Below are 19,702 nucleotides of genomic sequence, written 5' to 3'. Positions count from 1 at the left end.
TTCATTCCATGTTCCTTACCAGGACCTCCTGTCAGAAAATAACTCATGCAAATGGTTACCACGGTGCCTGGCCAGGATGGGTGGTTTCAGTCAGTGTGCTTCCCCTGTGGTTTTTCCAGGAATCACGTACGAATGTGAGAGTTGGACCAAAAAGAAGGCTGAGTGCCGAAGAACTGATGCTTTCAAACTGTGGTGCTGGAGAAGACTCTCGAGAGTTCCTTGGACAGCAAGAAGATCAAACCAGTAAATCCTAAAGGAAATCAACCCTGAATATTCACTGGAAGGACAGATGCTGAAGCTGAAGCCCAATACTGTAGCCACCTAAAGCAAAGAGTCAACTCATTGGCAAAGACCCTGATGCTGTGAAAGATAGAAGGCAGGAGGAGAAAGGGGCAACAGAGCATGAGATTTGGGGGCTGAATGGCATCACATGAGTTTGAGCAAGCTCTGGGAGATGGGGAAGGACAGGGAAGCCTGGAGCACTGCAGCCCATGGTTTCGCAGAGACGGACACAACTCGGCGACTGAACAACAAGGGCCTGCACTCCCTTAATCTTGTCTCAAATGGTCGGTCTCCTAATCTTGAGACCAGCATCTCTGGTCCTGTTAACATGGCTTCAGGGGGGTTCTTGACTGCTTCTCCTCTGGTTAGCAATTGTTTGAATCTGCCATTTGGAACTCAAGGAAGACATGGGGCTAGAATCTTGCCTACAAGAAATGGGAGACAGAAAATGCCTCCAGGCCTAGGAGCCCCACAGGGTTTCACTCAGTTTACCCATACATCTTGGATATTTCTCAAACTAATTCAGTGGGGGCATATTTTAACTAAGAAAAGAAAATCCTTCTATTGAGGCAATTAAATATCGCAGTGAGCTCCCACTTTCATTACCATCATAACCAGGGACAGTGCAAGAGGAAGAATGACACTGCCTTTGGCATCAAGACTATGGCTTGAGACCTCCTATGTGGCCTGCTTCAGAGAATTGTGTGAGGATAAATTATTTATCAAATCTGGGGAAGGCAGAAGTCATACATCATAAGATGAAAAGTTAGTGCAGTCATCACCAGGAGGCTCTACTGGCTTGATAAGTAAAATCAAAGATACAGAGGGTTAGAACCAAGAAGAAGTAGCTAAACTACTACATCCTATTTTTAATCATAGTTCATAAGAACTCCCCTAATTTCTTTCGAAGTTATTTCAACAATATCACTTACTTCTAAAGGAAAGCAAAGGACTAATGTGAGGCGTTAATTGGTATTGATGCCAAAATCATGGCTCTCCATGCACGGATGTCAAACAGAAATACAGAGATAGAGTTATACAGAAAAAAGATAGAGTGACTTTATTTCCTTGCCAGGCAAAGAGGGAACACAGTAGGTTAGCACCTCAAGAACTGTGCCCTCCTCCCTGGGGAACAGGGAGAAGACTTACAGTCAAGTAGGTGATAAGGATCAAAGCAGTGACAGGTTTGCATTCTTCTAATGGGTTGGTAGTAAGGTAAGGATGAGTCAACAGCATCAGCCTTCCAGTTCCAACTGGTCTGAGGTCTACCTGCTTCTTATCTGGGCAGCATACCATTATTGATAGTTAACTATAAACGTCTCCCTATTCCCCAGGGAGAGGGTTTCAGTATCTGCAAAACAATTCAAAGAAATTATTGTGTGCATCCTCTGATGGGGAACCAGGACCCTGCCCCAAGGCTGCACTACTGTTTCTCTTGACTATTTCTCCCTTGTCTTGCATCTTCTCCCTTCCCTAATTAGTAACTGCTGAATATGGCCATTGGAACTCAGGGAAGTTCATGGAGGCTGAATGAAGGCTATTTCCTATAATAAAAGAAATGGGGGACACAGAAAGGCATTCTACCCAGGAGTCCCATAGGGCCCTGCTCAGCATCAGTATTTGTTATTGCTTAGTGGCTAAGTTGTGTCCTACTCTGCTGACAAGGGAAGGAAAGGAAAAGGAAGGGAAGGAAAGAGGAAGGGAGGGGAGGAGAGGGGAAAGCTACAGGCTGGCTTTCTAAGGGCACAGTTGAAACAACAGCTTGGAGAGAACATTCTGAAAAGACAGGGTACCATCCTTCAGGATGCAGTGTACTTACTGAATCAGAAAACTCTAAATGATACCCCAATAAGATGATTACATACGTCTGATAACCAAGGAGTAGAAGAAGGAATGGTTTCCCTTACCATCACTCTTTTTGACCCATGGAAATTTCATGCTTTCATCTCTCTAACGCTGGGTTCTGTCAAGTCAAAGGTTCAGGTCCCCAAAGAGGATGCACTCTTGTCAAGGGATATATCAAGGGTCTTACTGAACTACAATCTACAGCTGCTGCCATGACACTTTGGATTTCTTAGGTCTAGGGAGCAGAAGATGAGGAGTTACCGTACTGTCTAAGTAACACTAATTAGAAGGAAGAGGTAGAACTCTTTTTTACACAATGAGAGCAGAGAAAAATTCATGTAGAACCCAAGTGATCTACTTGGGTGCTTCCCAGCATTCCCATGTAACTGTGAGTGTATATGTACTACAATGTCAGCTGGAGAAAGATATGACTATCAAGGGTTTGGATCATTCAGGATAGAGGGTTTGGGTCCTAATACCAGACAAGCCACTGTGACAGGTGAGGGTAAGGGGGGAATGAGAATGAATGTAAAGGAAGGAGAGGATAGCTGCCAGTTGCAGCCCTGAAATCAACTGCAGTAACAGTGACTGTATTTTCCCCCTCCTTCTTCTAAATTTCTCTTCAAAAACAGAATCCCATACAAAGCTTGAAGGAATCATCTCTTGAACCTATCTGTCGAAGTAGATCTGTATGGTTCTAGGGCAAGTGTGAAAATGCACTACTCAAATCTCCTGCTGTAGCAATCATAATTAACTGATGACCCCAACTGCCAGCCTGTGAATCTTCTACACTTCTTATGGGCTGCTCTCAGACAATGACTGAGTGTAGCTCTGATACTAAGTCAGGCCTATTTCTCAGGAAGCACAACTTCTCTGATAGCCACCTTGAGCTCAAAGACTCTCCATTAGCCTGGCTGAACCTTTTTAGAACTGTGCACATCCAACCCATTTTCTTTCCCTCCCTCTTTCACAGAGGTCAGACCTGCATCGCAGACTGATGAGTTGTGATGAGTTGTGAATTAACTTCTATTTGGGGGCAAAATGAGAACTTAGAGGCCAGGAACCAGCATTTCAGATAGCTCTGAGAAACTGTTCTGAAGAGGCATGGGGCAAGGTCTGTATATGTGTGATTTTGGTGAAGGAGGGGGAATACACACAATCAAGCACAAATTTTTGCAGACGGTTGCTGCTAGTCATGTGAAGGTTACTGCTAGTTATGAGGAGCAGGCATCACCATGAAAGATGCTGCTTTTCTAGATACAAGAAGATGCAAAAATTGAGCTCATAAAAATCATCTCCTGAAAATATATTAAGGACTTTTCTGCCAGTTTTTCCCAGAGCACAGAGTGCCTCATTCCTGATCTCCACTCTGAAATCCTTTCAGGTCAGTAGCTACAATAGGTCATGATTTAATCCTTATAGATGTAGATGGTGGTGATGGTTTAGTCACTAAGTCGTGTCCGACTCTTGAGACCCCACGGACAGTAGCCTGCCAGGCTCCTCTGTCCATGGAATTCTCCGGGCAAGAATACTGGAGTGGGTTGCCATTTCCTTCTCCAGGGTATTTTCCCAACCCAGGAATTGAACCCAGGTTTCCTGTATCACAGGAAGATTCTTTACCAACTGAGCTACCAGGGAAGCCCCAAGATGGCAAGTACCAATTTGTCATTGGCACTTGACAAATTGGCACTTGCTAACTTGCATTCTAAGTACCAATACTACCAGTAGAGCATATGTTTAAAGGTGAAGATCAGACTTAGATTGCCAAGGTTTAGAATAACTTATTCTCACCTAACAAGCTCTTGAATCTCAAATCTAATATTTAGCCACCTGAACCTTCACTTTCCTTGAGTGCAAAATAGGGTTTAAATAATCTATCCTTTAGCATTATGGAGACTAAATAGGGTAGTACCATACAACAGCGCTTGTCACACTCCCTGTCACATAATGTTCTCATGGTAGCTAGTTACCTGGTTTAAAAGTACTGGTTTAATATTAAGAGAAACTAACAAGAAACATTAAATCTATTATCTATTATTCCATCAATTTGGTCGCCTAAATCTGGCTTTCCTTGTTCATCTTCCCATTAGTGCAGTCTCTCCATTTCACACAGGAGGTAAAAACTCCAACGAAGACTTCAGTGTTCTCCAGAAGGTAAAACAAAGAACACTGGTAGTTAATACAAACACAAATTCTTTGCTGTCCAGTGACGCGTTTCTAGGGAACCCAGCATAGGGCCAGCCCATAACTACCTAACCCCGCCCCTCCGATTTCTGAAGGCGGAGACAAATCACAACGCAGCGTGGAAGTCACCTAGCTTCCGGCTGGCTACGCCGGAATTGTGGTGCACAAACGGTCTCCAAGGCGATTTACAGATCGATTGTTTATTGGCTACTAGCAAGCACTCGTTCTCCGCATTGGCTGTTTCTGCCCGGCGCCGATTTTCGCGGAGGATGCTCGCCGCCGCTAGTGAGAGTGGCAGACACTGCACCTAAATTTCCGGTTCCGGTTCACCGCTGGCGCCATGGCGACCGCAAGAGGGTCGCGGTATCTGCTGACAATAGGCAGATGGCGCCGCAGCTTTGGAGTAGCTCCCCAGTTCCGAGTGAGTACCTATTTTCCCTGCTTTCAAAAGAGGCTGTGGATCTCAAGAACAGCTCCACTCCGAGGAGGTGCGCTTTCGGCAGTTCCTCCGTTAGCCAGTGCCCGCGGCCATCCTCTGTGCCCCCCATTAGCTTTTCTTTTTCTGCAGGCGCTTGCTGCCCTCGTGCCCGGCGTATCCCACGTGGATAACAAGTCCGATTTCCTGGGGAAGAGGCCCCATCGCCGGCACCCTGGCATCCTGCAGCTGTCATGCGTGCGTCTGCCGCAAGCATTGGCTGACGCCGCGCAGTTACTGTTGCTTGGTGAGTAAAGGTGGGAAATGGAAGCTCCAGAAGCGGATATTGGGCCCTACGTACAAGTGATTCCTCTTTGCATCTTTGGTCCGTAGAGGGCGCGATGCCCAATATGGAGAAGCAGGTGCAAGTACTAACCAATTATCTCTGGAGCCGGCATTTACCTGTAGAGCCAGAGGAGCTACAAAGACGGGCAGTTCTTCTAGAGAAAAAAATCCTGGAAAACGCAGGTAGGTCTTAAAAATAAAGAGTAAGCCAAATAGAAAGAGCAGAGGGAAGTGAAGAGCGAGTAATAATTCTGCAGCCTCTTAAATAGATACTGCAATTTCTTAATTGACGTTCTGACCAGAGCAGTTATTCATAATGTTGCCTTTCTAAAAGACGATAAGTAATTTCAGAGATTGCTCTCAGGGCTTTAGTAAAGGTCAATGAGTGCTTCAGTCTCCTGTTGAAATTTAGATCTTTGTTTTTTTCCCCAAGTTCACTGGATTAAGACCATCTTAAGTTTTTGTTCAGGTAAAATAGTCTCCAGTACTACAGGGAAAGGAGAATTAGTTTGTCAAGTTATTTTCATGATTGTGAGTTCCTTGCTGTTAAGAGGCCTGCCTTTTGTTTATCTTGTATTCCCTGAACTTCTTGTAGTACCTGGTTTGTAGTAGGCACTCCGTAGGTAAAATAGTACTGAACTGAACACAATTATAAGACAAGTTTTTCAAGCCCCTTTCCTTCCTATAGGAACTTTGGAGACATCACATTATTAAATTTGGGGGAAGTGAAGAAATCTACAAAGTACTGTCTTTATCCTATCCTTCAACTTTTTATTACACTTGGCTTTAATACAGAACAAAACCTGTGAGACAGAGTTGGTTGAATTGAATGAACTGCTGTTAGAGGCAACATATTATTTGATATTCTATGGTGGTGGTGGTGGTCATTATTATTCTTACCTGAAACTTTTCTCTAGTTTGGCTTCTCTCTTAAGCATTTTCCATGTGGCAATTGGTGGGGAATGGCAGGCAGTAAATTCAGATATTGTATCTGAGCCCTGTTCTTCCTAGGTCCTTACTTCCAGTCCTTGTTCTCACCCCAGACTCATGTCAGACGGAGAAACATCAAGAAGAAGTCCTGCGTGCCTTGCGCAGAACTACCTATCATTGGCAAAAACTGAGGTAAGGGAGACGAGAAGGGCTGCAGAAGAAGGCAAAGTTTGCCTTTTGAGGAGAGTTGGGGAAGTACAATTACACCATGTAGTGTTTGAAAAAGCAGTCTGGTTTGTAAGCCTTCTGTGTTGAGCAGTGAAAGGAGTGAGCCCTTTACAAAGATTTCATTTCCTAAAAGTCTGGAGGGTAGCTGCAGGATAGAGGTTAATTCCCAGTGGTATGTCTGCTTTTTCTGGCAGCTACAGTGAGGGACTGAGCCTGGTGTATATGGCAGCAAGACTGGATGGTGGCTTTGCAGCAGTCTCCAGAGCTTTCCATGAGGTGAAATTCCCTCAACTTCCAACCAGAAACTTTTTACTATCAGTTCCCTTTTTCATAAAGTAATCTTCTGGGGCAGGATTCTTGGGACATTACATGTGCATTTTTTTCAAGAGGTTCTCTTTATCCTCTGAAAGGAATTTTTGACCCAAAAAAGGTTTAGGATCACTGTTTTAAGAGCTTACATGTAAGCATTTACATTGCCTTAAATGTAAGGCATTTATATTGACTCTTAAAAGACATTCATGTCTCATTTCCTCTATTGCAGTCCCCTAATTCATGTTTACCAAGACCCTAAATAAGTGTCTGTCTTCCCCACTGTGGGGTATTGAATATTTCTTCAGATCCAGGCTCGACTTCCAGAGTTCCAGCCACAAACCCTGATGGACTTTGGCTCGGGTACTGGCTCTGTCACCTGGTGAGTATCTTTCTCTGTCTCTGTCAGTTCTAACTCTAGAGAGCTAGAGCTAGCTTATACCATGTCAATATCAAGAGACTGGAGAACCAAAGGAAGAAGAGGAAAGTTGGGAACTGATGTGTTTCTTCCCTCAGATTAGACAAGGCATGAGAAGTTACATAAATTAGGATCAGAACTTAAAGAATATGTCAAGTGAAAAAACCCATGTTTAAAAGGATAAAAAAGGAAAGGAATTTGATCTTGGACAGGGATTTACGTATCATCAAGATTGTTTTGTGTGTGTTCAAGTAGTTTTTGAGTCTTCTTAAGAGTTGTAGATGAAACAAAATAAGATTGCTCGTTTTTCCAACTATTTTAACATAGCACTCTGTTTCCCCAAGGTTAGGTTAGGGGCACAGGGGTCTTTTGTAGGAATAACTTTGTCATGAGAACTGATGATTTATTTTTTGCGACTTTAGGGCTGCTCATAGTGCTTGGGGCCAGAGCCTACGTGAGTATATGTGTGTGGACAGCTCAGCTGCCATGTTGGAATTGGCAGAAAAGCTACTGAAAGGTGAGGACAGAATGTAAGGAAGGGCTTTTCCAAAGTTGAAGGGATTTACAAGTCAAAGGAGTACCAGAAAGGGTCTTTTATTGGGGATAGAGGCAAGGCCTGAAAGTTAAAGATGAGTCTGATGCAATGACCCTGTTGAAGATGCTGGAGGCCTTTGTTGGACTGTGGATGGGTAGGGTAAGAACAGGACAAATGACCCAATATTCCCCCTACCCTTTTTTTTAATAGTGGTCTACTCTGTTGCATCTCACCCTCAGCTAACGTTTGTCCCTTCAGTTTATACCTCACTCATAGTTGCCACATCTCTACTTTCCTCCACAGGTGGTTCAGGATCTGGGATGCCTTGTGTTCCAGGTGTCTTTTTCAGACAGTTTCTACCTGTATCACCCAAGGCAAGTGGCAGTGTTTAAAGTATGCCAGATGTGGAGTATGCAGATGGAAAACTGTGGCCCTGGCTTTACAACCTAGCATTGAATGTTAGAAAGTAAAAGAAAGCGGAAGAAATTTAGTGAGATAGACCTTTACTGTACTCTTTGAAAGAGGGAGATGTCAGGTCGGTCATTTTCCTTGTCTTGTGCACCAGGTACAATTCGATGTGGTGGTCGCAGCCTTTTCCCTCAGTGAACTGCCCAGCAAGGCCGACCGCACTGATGTGGTCCAAACCTTGTGGCGCAAGACAGGTCGTTTTCTGGTAAGTGGAAGCCCCTTTCCCCTCAAGTTTTTAAGCGGCTTCATGGGTTTGTTTCATGCCTTTCCTTATCCCCGTTGGAGCTTGTCTTCATTTTTAACCATTTTCCTCCTACATAGATCCCTTTGTCCCTCTTTTCAGGTCTCCATCTGCATCATATATGTAATACCCGTTTCATTTAAAATCCCTACTCTATTTGGGAATGCTCTTACGGAGCTACCGACATTTATGTTTTCATGTAATTCAAGGCTTCTTACTTTCCCGTTTTGTAATCAGGTATTGGTAGAGAATGGAACAAAAGCTGGGCACTCCCTTCTCATGGACGCCAGGGACCTGGTCCTTAATGTAAGGTTCTTTCGCCGCCTTTCACCTTACCCTCCTTTCCCCGCTCATTCTCACTGGTTCTTGGCACTCCCCTGAAAACTGAAGGGACTGGCATATAGCAATAAGGATGACTCTGAAGATAGTAGGCACATGAAGTCGTTATGATATAGGGTAGTAGTTGGCAAACTCCAGCCTATGGATCAGATCCAGCTTGCCACCTGTTTTTATATGAGCCGTGCTTATTTGTGCATCTATAACCATGTGTCTGTGGCTATAGGTCTGTTGCCTGTGGCTATTTTCACCATACAGATAGCAGTAAGAAACAAATTTTGTCTAGTCTCTCGACTTTAAAAAAATTTTTTTTTTTGCCAGCCCCTGATCCAGGGTACTTCTGAGCTAAGAACCAGTTTAGGACCATATGAACCAGTGTATAATTGCAAACTTCTTTGTCTTGAAATGGAATTTTTTTTTGAGAGTGAAGGTTACTGACAAGGGAGAGCACCATACTATGTGCCAAGTTTCTGCCTTTCTCCTGCTGCAAAGAGAAAGTTCTTTGTTTGGAGTATTAGAGAAACAGCCAGCTTAATTCAAAGAACATTGTTAATAATTACCAGAATTGAATGTTAGAGGAGTCCTCAATTTATTGAGTGCAGAGATTGAGTTAGAACAGACCCCTCCGCCCAGCCTAAATTTTTTTTTATTTCCTTTGATTTCAGGGAAAAGAAAAGTCACCTTTGGACCCTCGACCTGGTTTTGTCTTTGCCCCAGTGCGTATTACTTCTGCCTTTCCCAGCAAGCAAAGATCTGAACTCGGGGCTGGCCAGGAAAAGAGGGCTAGCCACCAGCCACTCTTGAGTCCCTGTCCAGCCTCCTCCTCAGTGATTCCGCGAGCCTGCCCTTCATCTGCTCTGTGCTCCGTTAGCCCTGGCCCTTCTTGGCTCTCTTACTCTTAGTTTCTGGGTTTTACAATAGGCGGTTCTTTCGTCTTACCTCATCTTTGTCTTCACAGTGTCCCCATGAACTTCCGTGTCCCCAGTTGACAGCCTCTAAGCCCCTGGCCTGTAGCTTTTCCCAGGCCTACCATCCCATCCCCTTCAGCTGGGTATGTACTCTGGGACTACTGTGGTGGGGAGAAAATAGCCTGGGAAAGCACAGTGAAAGAGATTCAGAGGCGGGAGGATTTGGGAACTTCAGAGAATGCTTGGAGATTTTAGGGTCTGAATGTATATGACTTATAGAATATGTGAAGAGTCATAGGAATGAGGTTTGAAGAAAATTTTTTTCCCTCATCTTTTCCCGCAAGCCATCTCTGTATCCTTGTCTTAGAACAAGAAGCCAAAGGAAGAAAAGTTCTCCTTGGTAATCCTTGCCCGAGGATCTCCAGAGGAGGCTAAGCGCTGGCCCCGAATCACTCAGCCTGTTCTTAAACGGCCCCGCCATGTGCATTGTCACCTGTGCTGTCCAGATGGACTTATGCAGCATGCTGTGATCACAGCCCGCAGACATGGCAGGTATGGAGGGTATGGCCAGAATTAGTGGGAGGTAGCAAGAGTCTGCAGCCCACATTGACCCTCTCTTTTCTGTAGGGATTTGTATCGCTGTGCCCGGGTCAGTTCCTGGGGAGATCTTTTACCTGTGATCACACCATCGGAACTTCCTCCATCCCCTGCTCAAGATGCCCCTGAGAGTTGACACAGATGTGTGACAAGTGTTTTCTTCTCTCTTGACGACGGCCAAGGTGGAAGCTACCTGGTCCAGGATGGGAGTGCTAGTACTGTTATGGCAAAAAAGCTAGTTCAAATATCCTCCATCATAGTCAGCCTTATTCTTCAAACTCACTCGGCCATCCTCTCGCAGCTGCTTTTCTTTCTTAATTGTACTTCTCAGATGATTGCCTTCTAGCTAGAATTGTATGGTGCACCTGGTGTTTACTTCTCCAAGAAAACACTCCCTGACACTCCCTTCCCTTGTGAGCATCATTCATTCCAGAAAGAAGGTCATGCATGGTGTGATCATCTCAAGGACCACCAGAATCAGTCCCAGGAGCACCTAACACCAACTTTGACAATTTTGAAAATTTCCGGAAGTGAAGAATGAAAGCTTGATCTACCCTGATCCTTATCTATGGTCCTGGTTTCCACCCTGAAACTATAAGACCCCTTGCTGTTCTCTCTCTATGGAGGGCACAGTCTATAGGACATTGACCTGCAGTGGCCTCCTTTACCTGGCACAATAAAACAACTACTCTTTTATACTTCACCTCAAATTCTGTCTTTATGTTTCTGTTCACTCTGATGAACAGAGACGAGTTTCAGCAACAGTACCCCTATATACCTGGGTTCACTTGAAGGTTTAGTAATAATAAAAAGTTTTCAAAGAATGGAAATGAATCTTGCGATTTCTTAAAAGGTATAGAGGTCTGTTGTCATGGCCTATCCTATAATGAAGAGAATCCTCAGATTTTCAGTGGTCCCCACACAAGTCTCCAGCTCATCCTGTCCTGGAAGAATCCTGCTGCTTCCCCCAGATAATGGGAGGAGGGGGGATGGGGAAAGTCACCCCCAGCTTCCTGAGAACTGGCTCAACAGGTCTCAGAGTTGTTACCCAGGCCACCTGAACAGGGGAGTCAACAGCTGCTTGGCTTCTATTTTTTCTGCCTTCTTCCCTTTCAACTTTCTCAGCTTCCTCAGAGTTAACCTCATACACGTTTGCCTCAAGAGTCGGTTCCCCTCAGGCCTCAATCTTCCATCTGCAGCTCTACATGTCCAGGCAGGAGCCTTCAGTATATGTGGTTCGTTTCTGTTTTCCCCTAGGCCTTGCTGTTTCAGAACTAGAGCAACTTTCTTCATCTTAAAACTCTCAGTCCCTCTTCTATAATTTATATCAGGAAAAAGGCATAGTCAAAAGTTCTAACAGTATCAGTGTTTTAATACTAGAAATCTCAACTTCCTTGTAGACATTTCCATGCCTGGAGCTATTTCTCTGGAGTGACAGGATAGGAGAGTTCCCTCCTGTACTAGTTCTCACAGGGTGGTGGCAGCTCCACTTGCCAGCCCCACCTCCTTATCCCAAGTGGCCCCAAATCCCCTTTGAAAGGATGCAGTTCAGGTTTCAACAGAGCAACCTAAAGGACTTGAGGTGGAGTAGACAGGGTATGGAAGGCTTAGATCAAATGTCCTGAGTGAGGTAGGATCAGATTGTCCCCGGACAGAACAGCTGGGGAGAGCTACTGAAGACACTCTGGATTAGAACAGCCCCAGGCCAGAACTGAGACTCGACAGCCCCTGGATTAGTCCCGGCAATGAAGAGGAGGAGAAGACACTGCACCAGGCCATGCCTGGCAGGGAGTCTGGAGTTTCTGGTTTCTAAACTCAGGAAGGCGTCAGCCAGGGGAGGGGCCTGCATGTAGGGGAAGGGCGAGAAACGGGCTGGGCAAGCTTCCTATGTAAGGCTACGCAAGAAGAGGCATCCAGAGAGAGGATCTGCAATAGTCTCCTGAAGCAGGAGAGTGAACACCAGCTCTAATCACCTGAGACACCCCTCCTGCTCCAAAGACTATAACTCCATTTGTCTTTCTGAGGCCTCAACTAACCCTGTACCACAAGGATGGAGCCACTACTAGGAGCAAAAATTGGCTGCCTATTTGCCCTGCTGGTGCTCACTCTGGTCTGTGGCCTTATTCCCATCTGCTTCAAATGGTTCCAGACTGCTACAGCCACAGGTACAGCCCTATCACATCTTTGTCCCCATGACCTAAGTCTGACTTCAACCTTGTCACCCTGTCCTGATATCTTGCTCTGATTCTCTCATCATCCCATCTTCGGACATTGAGTGCTGCCCGTGGCTCCTTAGTCACCTTCTTCTTATCTCCTCTTTGCCAACTGGGTTGTAAATCCTGCTTTGAATTAGGTTGTCACCGCCGGGTCCTCAGTTTCCTGGGCTGCACGTCTGCTGGCGTTTTCCTGGGAGCGGGGTTCATGCACATGACCGCTGAAGCCTTGGAGGGAATTAAATCAGAGATCCAGAACTTGGTGATACAGGTGAGCGGCAGACCTACCAGGCCGTGAGGCCAGAATGATGAACAGAACGAGGGGAAGAAAGGGGAAAAAGTGACAAAGCCAAGGACAGAAGGAACGACAAGGAAGATGACGGCTCTTGTGTGGAGTGATGGAAACAGGTCAGATTGGCCTTGAAGGAAAGTGGTAGAGCCAATGGCACAGAACAGAAAGCTGAGCTGCTTTCCCTCGTCTAATTTGTGCTTTTTTCTCCCTAGAATAGGACAAAGAGTGAGAGGCATTCTGATGATGGTGCTGATTCAGCTTATGTAAGTGTCTCCCACCAGCCCTTACCTGGACAGTAAGGAGAACCAGAGATTGCTTTCATGCCCAGACCTTTTTGAGAGGATTTATGTGTGGAATTCTAAGAATTCCTCCTACCCCTCAGCTCTAGCACTGTTTTTGGCAAGGAAAGGTGGAGCCACTCAATCCTTCTGGGCTTATGAAACCCAGAGAGAACTCTTGTTTAACCTTCCATTCTTTCTCTGGACCCTTTGATATGCTTCCTATCATTTCCCCGTATTTCTAACCCTGTTGATATTCTTTCCCTTATTTCCTCAGGTTTTCTTGTGGTCAAACGTCCATGTCTCCTCTTGGCTTCGTTCCCCTTTTGTATGTTCTGTTACCACACTTCCCATTCTCTTCAGCCCAATCCCAATCCTGTGCAATTTCTTCCCTTCCTTACTTCCCCCAGGGCTCAGCAGTAAAGAAACCACCATCAACGCAGGAGACTTGAGTTCGATCCCTGGGTGGGGAAGAACCCCTGGAGAAGGAGATGGCAACCCACTCCAGTCTCCTTGCCTGGAAAATCCCATGGAACCTGGCGGGCTGCAGTCCAGAGGATCACAAAAAATTGTGTATGATTGAGCACAAGCACAGCTCACTTTCCCATCTCACAACCCCTCTTTCTGTTCCCACCCAGATGGACTATCCCTACGGAGAGCTCGTCATCTCCCTGGGCTTCTTCCTTGTCTTCTTTTTGGAGTCGCTGGCATTGCAGTGCTGTCCTGGGGCTGCTGAGACACCCGAAGCGCAGGAGCAGGAACTGGGGACAGCTCATGAGCTTGAACCTCACAGCCATGGACTTCTCCCCTCCCCCTCACGGGGTCCCTTTCGGGCCCTCGTCCTCTTGCTCTCTCTCTCCTTTCACTCCGTGTTTGAAGGTCTCGCTGTGGGGCTGCAGCTCACAGTCGCTTCTACGGTGCAGCTCTGCCTTGCTGTCCTGGCCCACAAGGGGATCGTAGTGTTTGGCGTGGGGCTGCGGCTGGTGCAGGTAGGCACTGAATCACGCTGGGCCATGCTCTCCATTCTGTCTTTAGCTCTCATGTCCCCCCTGGGCCTAGCCGTAGGGCTGGCCGTGCCTCAAGGAGACTCTAAAGCTGGACAAGGTTTGGCTCAGGCTGTGTTAGAAGGCATGGCAGCTGGTACGTTCCTGTATGTCACCTTCCTGGAAATTCTGCCCCGGGAACTCGCAAGTCCTGAAGCCCCTCTGGCCAAGTGGAGCTGTGTAGCTGCTGGTTTTGCTTTTATGGCTGTCATTGCCTTGTGGGCCTGAGAGATTCCTGACTTTTCTGATGGACCCAAGATGACCTACCTACCCCCAGGAGAAGCTGCTCAAATGCCTTCACCCTCTGACATTTCTTCCCTGAGACACAGTGACATTTACTAGGCATTATGCCATAACCTGGACCCCAACTTTTCACCACGTGAGATGCCATTTCTCATACAGGACTGAGAAAAAGTTGTTTTGGTTGAGTGCTTATAAATGAGAGGATTTGACTCTTGTCCTGTTTATGCTGTTATGTGTAATAAAATGTCATTTTGTCCTTCCCCTTCAGCTATGCTGTGCTTCATTTCTCTGGGTTGCCTAGGAAGTGCCTGGTCAGGAGGTGGTGGAGTGGCGAGCGGGAAGGGTGAGTGTGGGACACAGTCTTGTTTTCTGGAATTGGGCCCCCAGTCATTCATTCTGTCAGTTGCAGGCCCAGCCCCTCCAGATATGGCAGCATTGCTGAAATTCCAACAACTCACGACCACCTTATGCACGTGTGTGTATGTCTGTGTGTGTGTATGTCTGTGTGTATGTCTGTGTGTGTGTGTGTGTAAGTCACTTCAGTCATGTCCGACTCTTTGCAACCCTGTGGACCGCAGCCCACCAGGCTCCTCTGTCCATGGGGGTTCTCCAGGCAAGAATACAGGAGTAGTTTGCCATGCCCTCCTCCAGGGGATCTTCCCAACCCAGAGACTGAACCTGCATCTCTTACGTCTCCTTCATTGGCAGGAGCGTGGTTTACCGCTGGCGCCACCTAGGAAGCATCCTTACGAACAGATTTGAGAAACTGAGCCAGAGCTCCCACATTCAGAGAGAAGGGGCTTAGGGATCTAGATTTTTCTCCTACGCTATCCACATCCACCCTACTCCCAGTGCCTGTTATCAGCCTCCCACAAAGTATCCAACGGATTCTTGAAATAAAACTAAATGGGAAAAAAAAAAAAAAAAACCTAAATGGAGGCTATTTCCATACGCTTCCTCTGTTTCATGCTGAGCCCCATGTGGCTTCAGGGACAGTCTTGCTCTTCTTGGAGTCTCTGTCTCCTTCCAGCAGCCTTCTAGCTGAGGGATTAAGAAGCAGTGTGTTTGGAGAGAGAGAGAGATGCCAGAGAGATGTCTGGGGTGATTACTGGGCTCACCCCATGACTTAGTGACTTTCTTTCTGCCTGTGGCTGCAGCCCCTCCTTTCTAGACCATTTGCCTTTCAGTTTGAGTAACTCTTACAATGTGTTGCTTCTCTCAAGAGCTGCTAAGGACATATACATTATCTACAACCGAGGGGGACAGATGACTGTTGCCCAGTCACTGACGCATGGGATGGAGGAATGTATCAGACTTCGTGGAGAAATAGGGAAAGAGAAGGTGTGCCCTGTGCACTCAACTGCTCACCAGTTTGCTCCTTCTCATACTTTTGGTATTTAAGTGGCCTTAACACAGACAAGGTCTCCTGAGTTTCATTCTTGTCTCAGTCTATCTCCTGTCCCATTCCCCTTCCCCTTCCCATAAATTAAGATACACAAACCTCCGCACCAACCCAGCTTACACTCACAAGGATCAGTTGAGAAGGCAAGCCTCGGGCAAAGCTAAATAAAAATGTCTGACAAGGGAAATAATTTCCCTGAAGCATCATCCTATTTTGTTTTCCCTTCAGTATTAATTGCACTCACATGGAATACACTCCAATGGAGTAATAATAGAATTTTTATACTGAGCATCTGGCACTGTTCTGTTGCTTTCACATATATTATCTCACCTTCCCAACGGTACCAGGTAAATATTATCCCTATGGTAAGTCAAGGGAAGTACTAGAAAAGTTAAATAACTTGGTAGCTAACTGGGCTTCAAACCTGTGTCTCTGTGATTCTAAGAAAAACTCAAGATGTAGCTTTTCTTCTCCTACCTTACCTTTACCTCCCCGTCTTCCACGTTAGGGTTTCATAAGAAAGCAGAGAGCACTTTGGATAAGTGAGACAACCTTAATAAAGGGAGTATATAGAGAGGTGTGGGCAGGGTTTAGACAGAGCAACAAGGGATGGTGCAATTCCTTGGGGCTGAGTAATAACAATGCTGTTACCTGGGCTGAACAAAGGGAGTAGCAACCAGAAACTAGAGGGCTGTCCAATAAGAGCTGTGGCCTTGGTACAGGGAAGCAACCAACCTGCAGGGACCAGGAGGAAGTTAGAGGAATATCCTCACTCTCCTTCTACCCTGTGGCCTGCTGCCAGCGTCTCCTGTTGGCCATACCCAAACAGAAACCAAGGGCAAAAATGTCTACGGGTGATTGCGCGTAGGTCAGCCTTGTGAGGCACAGGTCCTAAAGAACTCTGGAAGGGCAAACAGAAGACATTCCACACACCATCGATCCTCTGCTGCCTTCGACTCCAGTAATCTTGCCAGGACTTTGGAAGGGACACGATTATGTGGAAGTTAGCTATTTCTGGTACTGAGGATTTGTATGACTACAAAGGAATCTTGAGGAGGAGTACATTAGACTCTGGGGCTCTCCATATGTTTCTGGGTCACGATGCTATCAGCATTTGATGACAATGAGCAGAGGCTGAAGATTTCAAGCGTGAGTGGGTCATGCATTTTTTTGCTTCCTCCCAACCCACAGGCCTTTAGATTTCCCTTCTCCTCCTCTGCTTTCAGCCATCCTTCCAAAGTCCATTTCCTTTTCCTTTCTCAAGATTCTTACCAACCAGGAACCATCTTTGGTTTGAACCATATTGTATCAAGAGCTGGAATAGAGCTAGGGAATGCCACAGAGAGAGACACTGGGATGAAGAAAAGGAACAATCCTGATCATTTTCAAAAGCTCTGAATCCCAGCAAGGAGCCAGAAAGGGCTCTAAGGGAGCAGAAGATGAGTGTGATTTCTTAATGAACTAGAAATGAGGAAGAATGGAATAAGAACCATAGGACAGGAGGGAGAGCTGAGTTAACTGGGGCCTGGTGACTAGAAGCCAGATTCAGGAGTGAACCCTGATTCACTCAGCCTTGAAAGATAGATTATAACTGAAGAAAATTAGAATCATGAGAGTTGAAATATAAAAATCAGAGTGAAGATATACAGGTTGGAAGAGTGGATAAGAGGAGAAACTAGTTGGAATAATCACAAGAGAATTTATACAAATAGTTTTCAAATCTTCTCAAGTCTTCTGTGTCTCTTCCTCACCCGTCTTCTCCACGCCATCTATTTTTTACATATTTAAACAGGGGGAAAAACATCTGAAACAGAAGAAAGAAACCTCCAACTTCCTTCCCACTCTGAGCCAGCTTTTCATTTTTGCACCAATAAATGATTCTCTGGGAGAGTTCCCTGGTGATCTAGTGGTTACTTTCACTGCCATAGCCCAGGTTCAATCCCTGCTCAGGGAACAGATTCCACAAGTCTCGTGGAGTAACCAAAAAATAAATTAATTACAAATTAAAAAATAAATAATTCTTTGAAGTAATCCTTGGGAGCGCCCCTCCTTTCCTTTGCTTATGAGCTAAGGGTTGGGTTTAGATATTGCTGCTGAATGGAAAAAGGGAGATGGGGAACTGCATACTGAACAGTATTCAGTGAATACCTCAGAGTCAGGTGGGAGGCCAGTCAGAGAACAATACTTGTGAACAAGACACACCCAGGAACAAAAACCAAAGAGCTCTGAACGAATTCTTATGAGGCAATTCATGCCATTTCACCCCTCTCCCGAAGGACAGTTTTCCAATGTCTTGCCAGAGGAAATGGTCCCTTGCTCCTGGCTCTGGGTGATAGAGTAAGAAACAGCTAATTGGGGTGGGTTGGTAACGTGAGTGTGCCAATCAGCCAGATACCCTCACATTTCCCCACCCCACCCCAGCCCCCAACCTGAGTGAGAAGCCCATGGTTACTAGCAAAGGTGAAGCAAAAATGGATACAGACAGGGGTGACACCCACCCCCATCCCCAATCTGTGAAGATGCTTAAAAACACCAGTTGTCAATTATTTCCTTTTTTATTTCAGTTTTTGTTGTGAGTTACTTTTTTATATAACTTTATTTAAATAAATAATTAATGTTTAAATAGATAAAATTATATAAAAATGTAACAACAAAAACTGAAATAAAAAAGGAAATAATTGACAACTGGTGTCTTTAATAATCTCCACAGACTGGGAGTGGAGGTGGTAACTTTATTTATTTATTCGGCCTTCCCTGGTGGCTCAGATGGTAAAGAATCTGCCTGCAATGCAGGAGGCCTAGGTTCAATCCCTGGGTCGGAAAGATCCCCTGGAGAAGGAAATGGCAACCCACTCCAGTATCCTTGCCTAGGAAATCCCATGGACACAGGAGCCTGGAGGGCTGCAGTCCATGGGGTCGCAGGGAGTCAAACACGACTGAGCAGCTAACACACAGATTTATTTATTTGGCTGTGCAGGGTCTTCACTGCTGTGTGAAGGCTTTCTCTAACTCTCTATCAGAGAGTGCGGGGGTTACTCTCCAGTTGCGGTGTATGGGCTTCTCATTGCGGGGGCTTGTCTTGTTGCGGAGCACAGGCTCTAGACTCGTGGGCTTCAGCAGTTGCAGCAAAGAGGCTCGTTAGTTGTGGCTCTCAGGCCCTAGAGCTCACTGGCTTCATGAGTTGTGGTGTGTGGACTTCAGCAGTTTCAGTTGTGGTGTGTGGGCTCTACGGACTCAGTACTTGTGGCGCACAAGCTCAGTTGCTTCACGGCAAGTGGGATCTTCCCAGACCAGGGATTGAACCCATGTTTCCCTGCATTGGCAGGCAGACTTTTATCCACTGTACCACCAGGAAAGTCCCTGAGTTACTTACTTTAGATTCATTGAAAGTGAAAAAACAGGAAGGAAGCATTCTATTTTTACTGTATATTCATCCAATTGGAGGAAAATTCTAATGTTGGTGAGAAGAGAAGGTTATGTTGTGACTTACAATGCTCTGGGTACTGATTTCCCTGACCACACCCCTGGCCTCTGGTCAGAACTGACTCACACTTTCCACTTTAGTCCTAAAATCTCTGTAGAAAGGTGGTGTCTCCCACTCTAGCTGTTCCCCGTTAGAGGAGTGCTCTCTAAAGCTTAACATCCATCCTCCCTCTGCAGTTTCATCGCTTGTGTGTTCCTTCAGAGAATCACCCTTTCATAGCTCTTTAGTAGTTCCAGAATTTTTAAGGGCTCTCATCACTGTGTTCTAGTTTTGATTTCCTTCCCATGGCACCCTTGCTTAGGTGTCTGGGTTGTCTTGGGCTTCTGTCCCTAAAGTCAGGGAAACATTCCTTGAGAATAAGAGGAAGAGAGAAACAAGAGTCCTAAGCCTGAAGCCAAGACAAAAGAGAGGTAGTTTGTGGTTTGACATCTATAAAGTTCCCTCACCTCTCCTCTAAGTTCTGATCTTGAGAATGGGCAAGAGCCACAGACCACTGCTGACCATGGTATCAGGCCTTCCCTCCAGAGCCACCACTAGAATCACAAAGAGCCATGGGAGACTTTGGAAGGGACCTGGGAGCTAGGGAAAGTTAGAAGAACCATGCCAACCACAGGGGGGCACTACATCCCTGTTGGCTAGCCTGGAGTGCGCAGGACCGGCAAAGCAGAGAGGTCAGTCAAGGACAGCAAAGCCCTCTCCCTTGTTC

The 19,702-nt window shown here is 45.9% G+C and overlaps 2 protein-coding genes across 3 annotated transcripts; both read left to right on the top strand.

The window, feature by feature from the left end:
• The first annotated feature begins 4,504 nt into the window (after window positions 1-4,504).
• On the top strand, window positions 4,505-10,871 carry METTL17 (methyltransferase like 17). The gene is made up of 14 exons (XM_065940947.1): window positions 4,505-4,732; window positions 4,880-5,033; window positions 5,120-5,254; window positions 6,115-6,193; window positions 6,424-6,505; window positions 6,847-6,920; window positions 7,379-7,473; window positions 7,795-7,865; window positions 8,057-8,164; window positions 8,438-8,506; window positions 9,202-9,252; window positions 9,495-9,587; window positions 9,812-9,996; window positions 10,072-10,871. The coding sequence occupies exons 1-14, from the start codon at window positions 4,652-4,654 to the stop codon at window positions 10,175-10,177; spliced, it is 1,383 nt and encodes a 460-aa protein (XP_065797019.1). The 5' UTR covers window positions 4,505-4,651; the 3' UTR covers window positions 10,178-10,871.
• Window positions 10,872-11,014: 143 nt separating this feature from the next.
• On the top strand, window positions 11,015-14,360 carry SLC39A2 (solute carrier family 39 member 2). 2 transcript variants are annotated; one of them, XR_010663932.1, is made up of 4 exons: window positions 11,015-12,206; window positions 12,395-12,662; window positions 12,759-12,809; window positions 13,463-13,543. XR_010663932.1 is itself a non-coding variant. In XM_065940948.1 (4 exons), exons 1-4 carry the CDS (start codon window positions 12,092-12,094, stop codon window positions 14,093-14,095), a joined length of 930 nt encoding a protein of 309 aa, XP_065797020.1. In that variant the 5' UTR covers window positions 11,015-12,091; the 3' UTR covers window positions 14,096-14,360. The 2 variants fall into 2 exon arrangements, 1 of the variants encoding a protein (XP_065797020.1); XM_065940948.1 differs by having other exon boundaries at window positions 12,395-12,525; window positions 13,463-14,360.
• The last annotated feature ends 5,342 nt before the right edge of the window (window positions 14,361-19,702 follow it).

The sequence above is a fragment of the Muntiacus reevesi genome, chromosome 7 (genome assembly GCF_963930625.1).
Source record: "Muntiacus reevesi chromosome 7, mMunRee1.1, whole genome shotgun sequence".
NCBI classification, from domain to species: Eukaryota; Metazoa; Chordata; class Mammalia; order Artiodactyla; family Cervidae; genus Muntiacus; species Muntiacus reevesi.
The sequence above is the reverse complement of the archived record's forward strand: the minus strand, read 5'-3'. Positions and strand labels throughout refer to the sequence as shown.